Source organism: Tachypleus tridentatus, chromosome 9 (assembly GCF_004210375.1).
Source record: "Tachypleus tridentatus isolate NWPU-2018 chromosome 9, ASM421037v1, whole genome shotgun sequence".
Classification (NCBI taxonomy): Eukaryota; Metazoa; Arthropoda; class Merostomata; order Xiphosura; family Limulidae; genus Tachypleus; species Tachypleus tridentatus.
The window spans coordinates 26,512,588-26,525,836 of record NC_134833.1 but is presented as its reverse complement, the minus strand read 5'-3'; the positions used below and the strand labels follow the sequence as shown (position 1 = coordinate 26,525,836).

Here is a 13,249-nt window from a genome sequence, read left to right as displayed (position 1 = left end):
ATTTCTTGTCTAGTATCTTATGTTTATCATAAGGACACTTTCAAAACTTCTTTCTGATCCCTCATCTCAAATCAAATACAAAATAAAACTGTAACTGAAATTTCATATTAAGAATTGTATTTTAATATAAATTCTATCAAGATTTGTTTTGGATAAAGTGCAATTAGTTTGTCTACAAAGAGAACTATTAAAGCTATATGGTATCAAAAACTATAATATTTAATTAACAGCATCTTTTCTTTTATAATTTCCAAACTTCCAAATCATCAAACTATCATCTGAAAACTAATTATTTTCTGTCTCACACTCTATCTGTCATAAAAACTAATTTCTTCCCTAATTAGCTTGTAAACTTGCAACCATATCAACACAGCTTGGAATTTGTAATTGGGCATGGCTGACCTTAATCTTAGAAATATCAGAACGTTGTTTTACAAGGGAAAAAATTCCTGGAAGTTTCCCCCAGTTGACAAGAGATAGTTGAAACTGTAATTTGACCATCTATGCTGACAGTCTATATGAATCACAGTTTCTTATGTAAAAGTTTCTAAACTTTAAAATTTTAACCATGAGTGGATCATGTTACAGCAAAAATTGCAGTTTTAATTGCTGTTTTAGATTTTTTTTAAATAAAGGAATAAACTTAGATAATATAAGTTGTTAAATTATATTGTACTTGAAAACAGTAATTTCATTAAAATATGTTCATAGTAAAATGGTTTAATTTAATTTTGAACTTAACTCATTAAAATTTCATGACATGCACAGAAAGGGGTTTACAAAGTATGCTGGGATCAAAGGGTAACTGTAACATCAAGAAGTTTGGTAAGTTTTCAGTAAACTTCACAAGTCTGTTGTAGGAAAAAATTCAGAATTTTTAATTCAGTATTTTTACTAAACATTTCTACATAAATATATGGAGCCAGAGTGTTGACTGCTCCAAGAACAAAATGAATTTAATGTTAAGGTTAAAAATAATTTTCTTCATCTGAAACGTTCATATTTCATTTGCATTATCTATAAAGCTTAATTAATAAATACCAAAAAATTTCAGAAGTACTTTAAATTTTATGTTATTTTCTTCACTATAACTATACATAGATGCCAATACATTTGACTGGCTTCATAACCACTGTATAAAAATTACAAAAAAAAAATCTCTCTTTTATCTCCAGCGTGAGTGTAAATTGTACCAGAAGACCACAATTACTTATTAAAAACAACTTAATGCTCGTAACACTTTATATCTATTTATATTTAATTTTATCATTTTATTCGCCTTTAAGTTAAGTCTAATTAATAATTCCCCCAAACAAGAGGTAAATCACTCAGCAAACAAACAATTCAAGTTACCATATGGTATTACATACCATATAAGCTTCTTATATCCATACCTCACGAAGAAATTTTTTTATTATATTGTCTAGTCTAACTTAATAGCTTTCTGATATTTTACATTTTAGTTACTTTTATAATAATAAATAGAGAATACATGTTAAAAATAAAAAATATAGTACTTGTTTTGGTTTTATTTTTAATTCTAATGGTACCACTACACTAAAAAATATTTTATGTAATTACATAATAACCTAAAAACACAGAATAATAACATGCAAAAATCAAGCTTTCTCTCTTAACTATTATAATTTTTACAGCTTTCAAATTATGCAATAAGTGCCTTTAAAAATTCAGCTAAGATCTTTGATGTGATTCCCATGAGAAAAACTTTTAAATGGGTTATGAAATGCTCTCTACATAAAACAACACATATCATTTGACAGATTAAACTTTGCCTTTCTACTGGTTATAAATAATGTACTAAAAATGTCAAAGACAACTGTTTGCAATTTATGAAAAAAAATAATGTGACAGTTTGGCATGGGAAGTGGGCCTGATTTTCTAATTTATGGCTCCACAAATAAATAAAGATTGAAGGCTATAAAAGTTATGCTTTGCATGAGTAATATCTACATTAAAGTCTGTACTTCTTTGAGGGGTGGTATATAAATTAGAGAAGAACAAATACCATGATTTTCGTACTGCAGTAAATTGACGTTCCTTTTTCATATTTATTCATAAAATTAAGAATTAAACCTTATATAGTATTAAAATCTGATTTATGAACTACATTTTAATGTCAAGTTTATTAGTATATATTCATATGTTGTTTAATTAAATTTTGAATGTAACTATGTAAAAAAAAATTGTGATGTGAACTTTTTACATTCCTGATGCAAAAGGGTTAAATGCAAAATTAGTAGTTATATCAATTCTTGATCACAAAACTTTAAATAATGCTATTATATCATTGTTTGGTGAGTTTATTTAATTTTTGAAATAATTATTTTGACACTTGTTTTTCACTTTAAAAAACTTCCAGAGCAACTTGAAATCAATGAAGTCTTACAATGGACTTTACCTAAGCATAAGCTTCAAAACTGGTTAGGATGGAAAGTCTTTTTGAAACAGCTTCTCATAGTTTATAAAAGAAAGTACAGAAGTAGCTTTTATAGTAAAATAAATACTATCTGTTTATATTAGTTTTTAATTATATAGACACCTGACAAACTTTATTGCTTATTTCAAAGCTAGCTATACCAAATGTTATTAGGCATGTAACTGTATTTTTTCTACTCACAAATGTGTATTTTTGTTGGAATGATAAAGACAAGGAATAAATAACATAATTGTAAAAAAATACGTTTTGAGTGTTGAATACTTAATATCAAAATGATTTTGCAACTTCATCATACTGTTACAGTCCATGTTGCCATGTTCAATTATACTCTAGCTGAGAACCATGTATCTTGATGCATGTTTTCCACTGAAAAAAGTAAATCCAAAGCACACCACCTCCCATGCTTGATTTTCATAATCCATCTAGTGGTACAAGGATGATAGTTATTCACAGCCCATTTCAACAATACAATCACTCAGAAATCCATAGATACTGTGATTTATGGCTTGACTACTATGTATTCACATTAAATAATATGAAAACACATTTCATATTCTAGTTGCTTGAAGTATTCAATGATTAAACAGCTATGTCATGGAAGCAACTTGACTTTTCCCATATGAAGATAGTTCTTAATTATGTTTCATACTCTTGTCTGGGCCATGTGTTTAACTTTTGCCATTGACAATTGTGTTCATGGATTCTCACTCACCTGTTACAAGTCACTGTATTTGACTTATTACAGCTAAGGTATGTTGTGGAAAGTCTGTTTCTGGATGGTCCTGATACTTCAAGTTCATCCACCTTCCTCTGTTTTTCAAAACCATTAAGTACAAGAGATATCCCCATCTTGGAAATTCTAAATCTGAATACATCTTCAAGACCTCATTGTAAAAACAATTTGAACCAAAAAGGGCTCTTACATTTCCCAAAAACAATCAGTTTTCAGTAGCATCACACTACCTATGAAATGTCAAACAACATCAAGATGTAGTTCTGATACATGTTATTTCATTGTGACTTTATGCTGGCTGTGTTTGTCAGTAATTTACAACTTTGAATATTCAAAATCATTTTCATGTAATGTACTATAAAAGCTGTCATAAATACTGAAAACAAACTTATTTTTAAGAGACAGTCATGTATTTTGTGAAATGAATAAGAGAGTATAAGAGTAAACAAGAAACATCATTAACTCTTATGTCATCTAAGCTCTAAAACAATTACACATGTAAACTAAAACCTAGCTTTTATGTTAACCCTCTCAACTACAGGCATCTCTCACTGCACGACATAAAATTTTAGTGTCTTAGATTCAAACTTTTACTAACCTACATTTTGTTTATGTTATACCAATAAGTATAGCATAACATCTTAATAATTCATATTTTAATAATAATAATATATATTAGTTTTAAGGTCTAAATTCTACAACACAATATCAAAACCACATATTATCTATAACCAATAGAAAGTCAAGGTTCTCAACTATCAAATAACATATTGTATTACATTGTATTCTGAAGAAGTGTCAGTTCAACTAATCTACAAGAACATCTCTATTTTTAAATGTTAGTAACTTTTATAATAATAAATAAAGAATAAACATGAAAAACAAGAATTAAAATATCTACCCAAACCTCTATTTTTTCTTGCTTTCCATTGTTAATGACATATAACCCTACTCTTTTTATACTAATGGCAGTAATACACAAAATAATTTTTATTTAATTGGGTAATGCACCAAAGAACATAGACTTATAACATGCTAAAAGTAGACAATTTCTCCAACTCTTAAAATGTTTCTGGCTTTTTAATTATGTGGTAAGAGCCATTACATCTTCATCCAAGCTAGCCATTAACTTTCCCATAAGAATGAGGCTTGTACTCAAATAAAACTGACACTTATCTCTCAAAACACAATGTTACACTATACTTCATTTGATAGATGAGAACCTTGGCTTTCTATTGGTTATAGGTAATATATAATTCAACATAAGAGGGAACTATTAACAAATCCTGAAGGAAAGGATATGACAGGTGGGTGTGGCAGGAAGGGTCTGATTTTCTGTTTGAAACCAAACAAAACTGAAGGCTATAAAAATTATGGTTTGTCTAAGCAATGAAGATTTTATACTGAGTAGTTTATGTTTAATTTTGTACTTTTTACAAAGCATGATGGATAAAATAGAGAAGATACACACAGAAAATGTGTTGTGTGTGTTACACTACGGAAAATTTAAGATATTTTTAATATTGCCCCATAGAATTAAAAAATAAAGTTATATACTATTAAAATATGAATTACCAGCTAAGATTTTATGATGTACTAATTGATATAACATAAACAAAAACCAGTTTAATGTAAGTTTGAATTTAAAACACCAAAATTTTGTATCATGCTCAGTAAAGGCTACCCGTGTATGGTTAAACACAAGCTCAGATCTCTAAATGAAACGTACCTCTATCAATGTCTCTTTCTTCTCCCATGGTGTCAGTCTATTAACTCTGTTCTCTGAGATGCTATTCTTGTGTTAATTTTTTAAACTATAAACATAAAAAATAGCAATATAAAAATTATAAAAATGAATTTACTATCTTGCTCTATAAGTTAATTTTAACACTTACAAACACTTAGCTTTGTTTTTTATGACTGGTGTTGTCATCTATTTATCTTTTCATTCAAGTTCACAGAATATGTTAATATGTGTTTTTTTAATACTTATGTGAAATTATTTTTAAAATATGTAACACACTTTCCATTGATCAGTAAATATTGAATGACGTTTCAAATTATATGCTAAACCATTCAGCAAACTTTTCAACTATCGATAAACATTGTAATCACCGTTGAACCTAACACACAGTTGTTTTTTTGCAGTTGGGCATCTTATAAAAAAAAAAGACACAAATATACTTTTCTTCAACATTTTTAATTCACTTATATATATAAAGAAAAATATACTATATGTTAACTACATTTAGTTCAAATAAATAAAAATATTTTCAGAAAAAAATATAAAAGAATTTTGTACTGTTTCTAAATTGCAAAAGGTCTTGAAAAATAATGTACATGTATATCACAATTTCCCTAGTACTACTATATGTTAAAGCATATTAACCCTTCTTGAAAACAGTAACAATATGAGTGTATGTAAGATGGTATTTCATTCATTTTTAATAAGGAATATGTTTATACTTATGTATCTTTGCCTCTATATTTAGTTAAGCTTTCTCTTGTATTTGTTTATGGCATAATGTTGACTCACACCCTGACAGAGTAATACTAGTTTTACAGTAAAAATAAATTACAGACACTAACTGATGCTGAGGCTTTTGTCTCACCAGCTATAGTCAAACAGCCATATGTAAATTAGTGCATCACTCTACATAAGCAAGTTCATTTGTAATCTCATTATTCTGTGATAAAAAATTAAGACTGACCTGTAAGATGCTAAAAACAAATTGGATATTGCTTGAAACTCAGTTTAAAGTGTCAAGAGTTATAATTAATTTGACACATTTTTAAATTCTTCCTTTTCAAAGTTAGGGTCTTTGTTTTGTTTTTATAGTGTTAAAGTTTCTTAATGTGTAGGTGTGTTTCTAAAAATCAAATCCTTGCATTTTTAAATTGTGTATATATTGTCAGAATTTTAATGGTTGGTTGATTTAGTGTTTTATGACACAAAGCAGCTAGGCTATCTGCACCAAACTTCCAGTACAAAGTTAAGAATAAATTTAGTAAAATTCATAAAAGCAAATTAAGGTTAAAAAAAGCATAAAACCAATGTTTACATCTTGTCTTCAACGTCAAGAGAAAAACTACAATAATTCAAGTTGTAAAGGGCTTTCTGTAGCATAACTGTAATAATCATAACTCACCAGGAAGACTAACAGGTATGTACAAAAACCAGTCAGTTACCTGAAGATAGCCTTTCCAGTCCTGGTTCCAAGTTATTTGACATTATGGTCATTTTCAAAAATGAAAGTAATTAAAATGTTTTAAAAGACGTTGAGCAAAATTACAATAATAACTCACCAGGATAACTAACGGGTAGTTCAAACAGCAGCGTTAGTCTCCTGAAGTTGGCCTTTCTAGTCCTGGTTTCGAGTTATTTAATGTTACGGCCAGTTTCTAATTTCAAATCAAACTAGATGAACTGTGATTTTTAAAAGGGAGCCGCATTAAAAAGGTGTAATGTATAAATTAAAAAACTTAAATAGCATTTAAAGATTAATGGCCTTTAAAAAACTAAAAACATTACCAAGGTGGACAGTGTCACCATCACCAATAATGCTGTCTAACGTTACAGACAAACACTGGGACAGAACATCTTTAAAATGGTGCCCTCATTGTGAATCGAAATGATGACAACAAAATAAATTGTGGCTTATTGTGATCTGAGTGTTACACAAATTACACACTGGTGCATAAGTTCCAGATAAAAGAAAACGATGAGTTAAAAAACTGTAACCAATGCGTAGTCTAATTAGAACAACTTCCTCTTTCCGATCCTTACAAAAGCAAGACAGCCAAAGTCCAATACAGGGTTTTATTTGGAAAAGCCTGTTTTCACGTTGCTCACTCCAAGTCGACTACCAGCTGGCATGAAGCCAAGCCCTGAACACAGGACCATAGTCCATGTATGGAACAGGCACAGCGGTGATAGTGCCGTAGCAGATAGACTTAGCTGCAGTGTTGGTGAGCTCGTTCCCGCAAATACCAATGTTGGCCTGGTATCCAGAAAAACTGGATAAAAGAAGATGTTAAAGAGAAATAGGCCAGTCAGTTTTAAATATCATTGAGAACAGGATGTGAACCAATGTGAAGCAATTCCATGGCTAGAAGAGAACTAAACGAGTCTGTATAAATAGTGCAGTTTGAGTACTGCTTAGCTTCTATGTGATTCAGGGCAAGAGAAATGGCATACAGTTCAGCAGTGAACACAGAAGTTGTAGAGGGGATTCTGCATGCAACCACCTAACCACAACAAACCATGGCAGAGCTCACACAGTCACCTGATTTTGAACCATCTCTACAAATAGGAATGGAAGGATGATTCGAAAGATGTTCAGCAAATAGCAAACAGTATTTCCAATCAAGAGTGTCTACTTTTCTCAGATGACTTAAAGAAAGATCACATTGGGGAACTGTAAGAAGCCATGGTGGGTCATTCCTTGTCAAATCATCCAGGGGGCTGCAGGTGACCCCCAAATGCCTTGAAAACATTCACATGTGCTCATCTACTCATATAATAAAATATTGCCAAAGATTAGATTAATATCTCTAATAGTTTCTGATTTACAGCCATGTAAAATTTAGTTAATTTTTTGTTATTTTTGGTGAATTCATTTTCAGGCAACTTTGGCTACTTAAAGCTGGAAGAGTAATGGTGGTAGAAGGCTGAAATTTGCTACACTGACTGAATTAATCTCACAGAATTCAAAAATGGTCTCAAACCAAGTTTATCTCTCTTGGGATTTTCATCATGAGACAATAAAATCACCTGAAAACCCAAAATCGTAAAAAACATTGGTTTATGTAATGCGTCACAATATGATACAAAGCTGAATTTTGTTTTCTAATTTCCTATAACATATCAGTTGAAAAATCAGCAATTGTTGTAATTAAACGTCTGTTAGATCTGCAGTAAAAAATTTAGCTGCATGCAACTTTTCATGATTTCACTAAAAATAGCCCTAATTCAGGCCACAGTTTGATCATGTCACCAGTTATTCAGCCTTTTCAGAGTTTTACCATATATTCTTACATCTCTGAATATGATCTACAACAAAAATCAACATGGTGTTCAACCTACTTTTTGAGTTATAATTTTTTAAAGTATCTTCTGACCATATGTTTTTACTGAAAAAACAATTCAGTTCAGGTGTGTTACTGTGTGCAAATATAACCATACAATTTTGAAAAATACCTGTCAGCATATTATGAATCCCACTGAAATATTCTAACCAGCCTTTCACAATGTTAAATAATGAAGTTTTAAGAAACAAGAAAGAATTAATTCATTTCTGAACAAGTTTATTGGCATAACTGGTTAGATCACATGGAATTGCAAATATATTGTGTTTGCATTACAGTTATGCAGATATGGCTGAGTTTAAGATTCATAATATAATAAATACAAAGGTAAATCAGACACAAAAAGCACAGTGCTACAACAGGGGATAACTGAGAAAGATTATAGTCACACCAAACTGCAATAATCGTGACAATGAAATGTTTCAAAAATTGCTTTGGCAATAAATTAGCCTTAACAAATCAAATAAACATTGCTTTGTTCAGACAGCTTGAATAAATTTCTGAAATTCGAGTTTGATTATGTTGAGATCACTTTGACTTGGTGAACATAGTGGCGAGCACTACTACCTTGCATGGTAGGTGCACTTATCAGACAAAGAATATGTTGAAAAGGAATACAGCTTTCATCTTTATGTGACCTTGCAGGCCATGAGAACGATTTGTTTCTTGATTTTTCTTAAGACAACAACACATCGGAATGTTCATCTGATCTATCTTTTATGTTTACCACATACCATTCATGATCATATATGCATGCCACATATTTCCCTGGCTGATAATTGTCATTGTTATCATTAGACCCTATTTGAGCTGCTGTAGCATCACTTTCACTGTTACTACCAACAGTTACAACTGTGTACACATCATCATCTGATAGCCTTCTCATATACAATTTGTTGGTAGAATAAAGCTATGATGTAAACTAATACCTGTCACAGTTTTGTGTTTTTCATAGTGCTCAAGAAGATCAAACTTTTACACAATACTGCAGGACTGATTCCTGATTGATAAGAAAAAACTGAATGCCCTGAATGTGGTCCTTTGCCCAATGGTACATATCAGAGACACTTAAAGTTTGATAATTTATTATTTTACACAACCTTGAAATTTTTTAAGATGATGTTCAGAGATGTAAGAATATATGGAAAAGGCTGAGTAGAATATTTCAATGGGATTCATAACTTACTTCAAAATTGTATGGATATATTTGCACACAGTAACGCACCTGAATTGAAGTTTGTTTTTTTCAAGTAAACAAGGTATAGTCAGAGGATATTTTTAAAAATTATAACTCAAATAGTAAGTTGAACACCATTCTGATTTTTTTTGTAGATCATATTCAGAGATGTAAGAATATATGGTAAAAATCTGAAAAGGCTGAATAACTGGTAACATGGTCAAACTGTGGCCTGAAGTAGGGCTATTTTTAGCTAAATCATAAAATGTTGCATGCAACTACATTTTGTTACAGGAGATCCAACAGGCTTTAATTACAACAATTAGTGATTTATCAACTGATATGTTATAGAAAATTTGAAAACAAAATTCAGCTTTGTATTATATTAAGTCTTAGAGCTATTGCTTCTTAAATAAACCAATGTTTTTTTTACAAATTTGGGTTTTCAGGTAATTTTACAGCCTCAGTATGCAAATATGAAGAGAGATAAACTTGGTTTGAGACCATTTTTGAATTCTGTGAGATTAATTCAGTCAGTGTAGCAAATTTCAGCCTTCTACCACCATTACTCTTGCAGCTTTAAGCAGCCAAAGTTGCCCGGAAATGAATTCGCCAAAAATAACAACAAAATAACTAAATTTTACAGGGCTGTAAATCAGAAACTATTAGATATTGATCTAATCTTTGGCAAGTTTTCATTATATGGGTAGATGAGCACATGTGAATTTTTTCAAGGCATTCTGAGGGGTACACCTGGAAAATTTTACAAACTCTGGTTGAATAGACATAGAATGTGGGATGGGCTGACCAGTGGATACAGCAATGTTATCCAAGAACAGACCTAATTCATCCAACTGTGCCTGGATACGAAGGCCAAAAGGAGCAATGGCAGACCTGGTTTGAAAAAGCATGGCCTATCGTGGAAAAAAAACACAACCCCTGGTGGAATGGTTTGGTGAGGAACGAAGTTTCGAAGCATATAGTAAAGACAGTTGCAAACGGCAGAGGTGCAAAAAAGGTTCATGAGACTCTATGTATAATATCTGAACTGGGGAAGTGTGGAAAGCCCCAGTGCAGACCCAAAGTCCTTGATGATGAATATGGTCTAGCATCTTTAACCTGTTGATTGCCAAGTATTTCAGCTGCTACGACAGCTCCTATGCTGGGTTTTTCTCAGCAAAATTGAGTAATTTTTAAAACAAAGGAAATAAGCAACAAATACTATTTTTTCTCTAAGCCAAACTTATAGTAGTACACAAAATGAAGAAATATGTACAAAACATGAAACAATAACTCGTCCGAGGCACTGTGTTACCGATCAGCTTGGATGAGTTATCTCGTCTACGGCACTGAACAGGTTAAGGCCAATGGTCTGGCAGACCCATAGACCAGTGGTCCATAGTCGAGTTTCAACTGATTAAGAACACGATATATCTTTAGCATAGAATGTTGATTAATTCCCCAAGTGGTGGAAGAGAGTACATAGAGGATATTCAGTGCTCTTGTACATTTGACCTGTAGCTGCTTCAGATGTGGTATAAAGGTCAGCTTATGGTCAACGATAAGCCCCAAGAACTTAGTCTCAGGGACCACAGGAAGCATAACTTCACCGATACGGAGTTCAGGATCAAAGTAAATACCCCATTGGTGGCAAAAGTGCATGCAAATGGTTTTAGAGAGAGAAATGGTAAAGCAGTTTGCTGTGGTCCACTTCAGTAAACAATTGAGGACAGTCTGTAGCTGCCGCTCAATATACCTCATGTTCAACGACTGACATGAGATGTGAAAGTCGTTGACATGGAGCCCATTTGCAAATGTGAGAGGGAGTTGTTCAGTGGTGGCATTAATTTTTATACTGAAAAGTGTGACACTCAGAACACAGCCCTGAGGGACTCCAAGTTCCTGTAGAAAAGAACAGGAAAGTGTTGAAACCACATGAATTTAGAATCTCCTGTCCATTAAATATTTTTTAATAAAAATGGACAAATGGCCATGTAACCCATATGAATGGAGGTCTTGCAAAATGCCATACCTCCATGTTATATCATAAGCCTTCTCAATGTCAAAGAATATTGATACAAAGTGTTGTCGTTTGAAAAAGGCTTCTCTGATTGACCTTTCAAGTCGAATCAGGTGGTCCATGGTGGAGTGCTGAGGAATTAACTTCAATTATATGAATACATATCTTTATATGAAATTGGCCAAGTTATTTTTTCAATAAATAAATTATATGTCAGCAAAAATGTGTTCAGCTGTATTCTGCATTATGTTCACATGGGGGTGATAATAAAGTACATAATATACTTGTTTCTAAAACCTTAGTACAAACACTTCATAAGAAAGTACAAGAAACTAACAACATAATTTGGTCTATCCAAATAAAGAAATATAATTTCCCCACCAATAGCCAGGACAAAAGAAAAAAGGGGGAATTCACTGATTGATATATATATATAAACAATTAACATTACAAAAAATTACTTTTATGATATTATTTACATAGTGAAATTACATCAAAACTATAATAAAACTCTCCATTATACAGGAGATTAAAACATAATATGTAACTACCGACTACAAATGTGATAAGATTACCTTAAGTACGTAATATTATTATAAGAAATGTCCACCTTTCGAAAGCGCTCAGCTTGTAAGGGTTTCTATTTCAGTTTTATCAAGACTTCTTGGACCTACGTGTTTCTAGCACATCATGAATTAACATTATTAAATCTCTACATAACAAAAGCTTTCCACATTTTGTTTCCAGGTATTCACACAAAGCTATTAATCATGTATATATTTCAAATCCTTACTTTCTTTGCTCCACATTGATTTTGATTTTGTTAAATTTGATTGATATTCTTTTTCAATAACTTACAAGTTTTGTCATGGAGCAAAGAAATTATTAGAATCACTACAGCATTTTTCTTATCTTAGTCATTTATATATATCTGTGTATATTATAGACCCTTGTACTCCTTGCTTGATGCTGATTTTGATGTCAATGAATCAGCCTGATATTTTTCTTTAATAATATGTAATGTTTTTCATGGAACAATGAAATGATCAGAATCATCAAAGAGTTTTCATTACCTTACTCATATCTGGTATGTGTGTGTAGGAAGCCACATATTATGATCTCAAATATTCTTCATTTCACACTTATTCTTATGTCATTTAACAAGAAATAACTTTTGTTGGAAAGCAAAGAAATTAACAGTCACCAGAACATCTTGTAACATAATTAGTGTGGAATTACTTTTCTATTGAACACTTACCTATTCAAACATTAAGTGTCCTTCACTTCTGCCTAATTCTGATGAACAATTATACTTAAATTTTAAGTACTACAACTTTATATTATATATACATGTTAATACACATAGTTTTTGGAACTGTATTTATTTTATTTACAAGACGCTGCTCACGTTATCATGTTATTACGAAACATGTATTACAAACTCTAAGCTTAGGATGAAAAACATAATGTAAGAAAAGATATACCAGTGTACATTATTATGTGTAAGTACAACTACTAGTTAGGCTTAGGCTATGCTGCATTTGCAGTGTTTTAAGCCTAACTAAATACAAAAGATGTAGCAAAATAATAATAATAATATAAATTACAATTTCTTACCTAAAAACTGTGGCAGAAATGTTAAATTGTATTTTAATTAATCCGCGTTTTGCTGAAATGTGAGCATTAAAATTAACATCTGAAAAACAACACCTAACACCGAGCAACCACGGTATTTACAGTTTCCGCTCTTCTTCTTGTAAAACTTAGGGCTGT

General features: G+C 31.3%; 1 protein-coding gene across 3 annotated transcripts in view; it reads right to left on the bottom strand.

Annotated features, from left to right (window-relative positions):
* LOC143224904 (splicing factor U2AF 50 kDa subunit-like) overlaps positions 1–13,249 on the bottom strand; it is a 49,206-nt gene extending 35,957 nt beyond the window's left edge. For 2 of the 3 annotated variants that reach the window (XM_076453364.1, XM_076453363.1), the window contains exons 1-2: positions 13,094–13,249; positions 4,921–5,005 (exon numbers count right to left, since the gene is read on the bottom strand). Coding sequence is in view for 1 of the 3 variants with exons in the window: in XM_076453363.1 (XP_076309478.1) it covers positions 4,921–4,948 (28 nt within the window). In the remaining 2 variants the exon portion in view is untranslated. The remainder of the gene's footprint in view (positions 1–4,920; positions 5,006–13,093) is intronic. The other variant, XM_076453365.1, reaches the window with a different exon arrangement.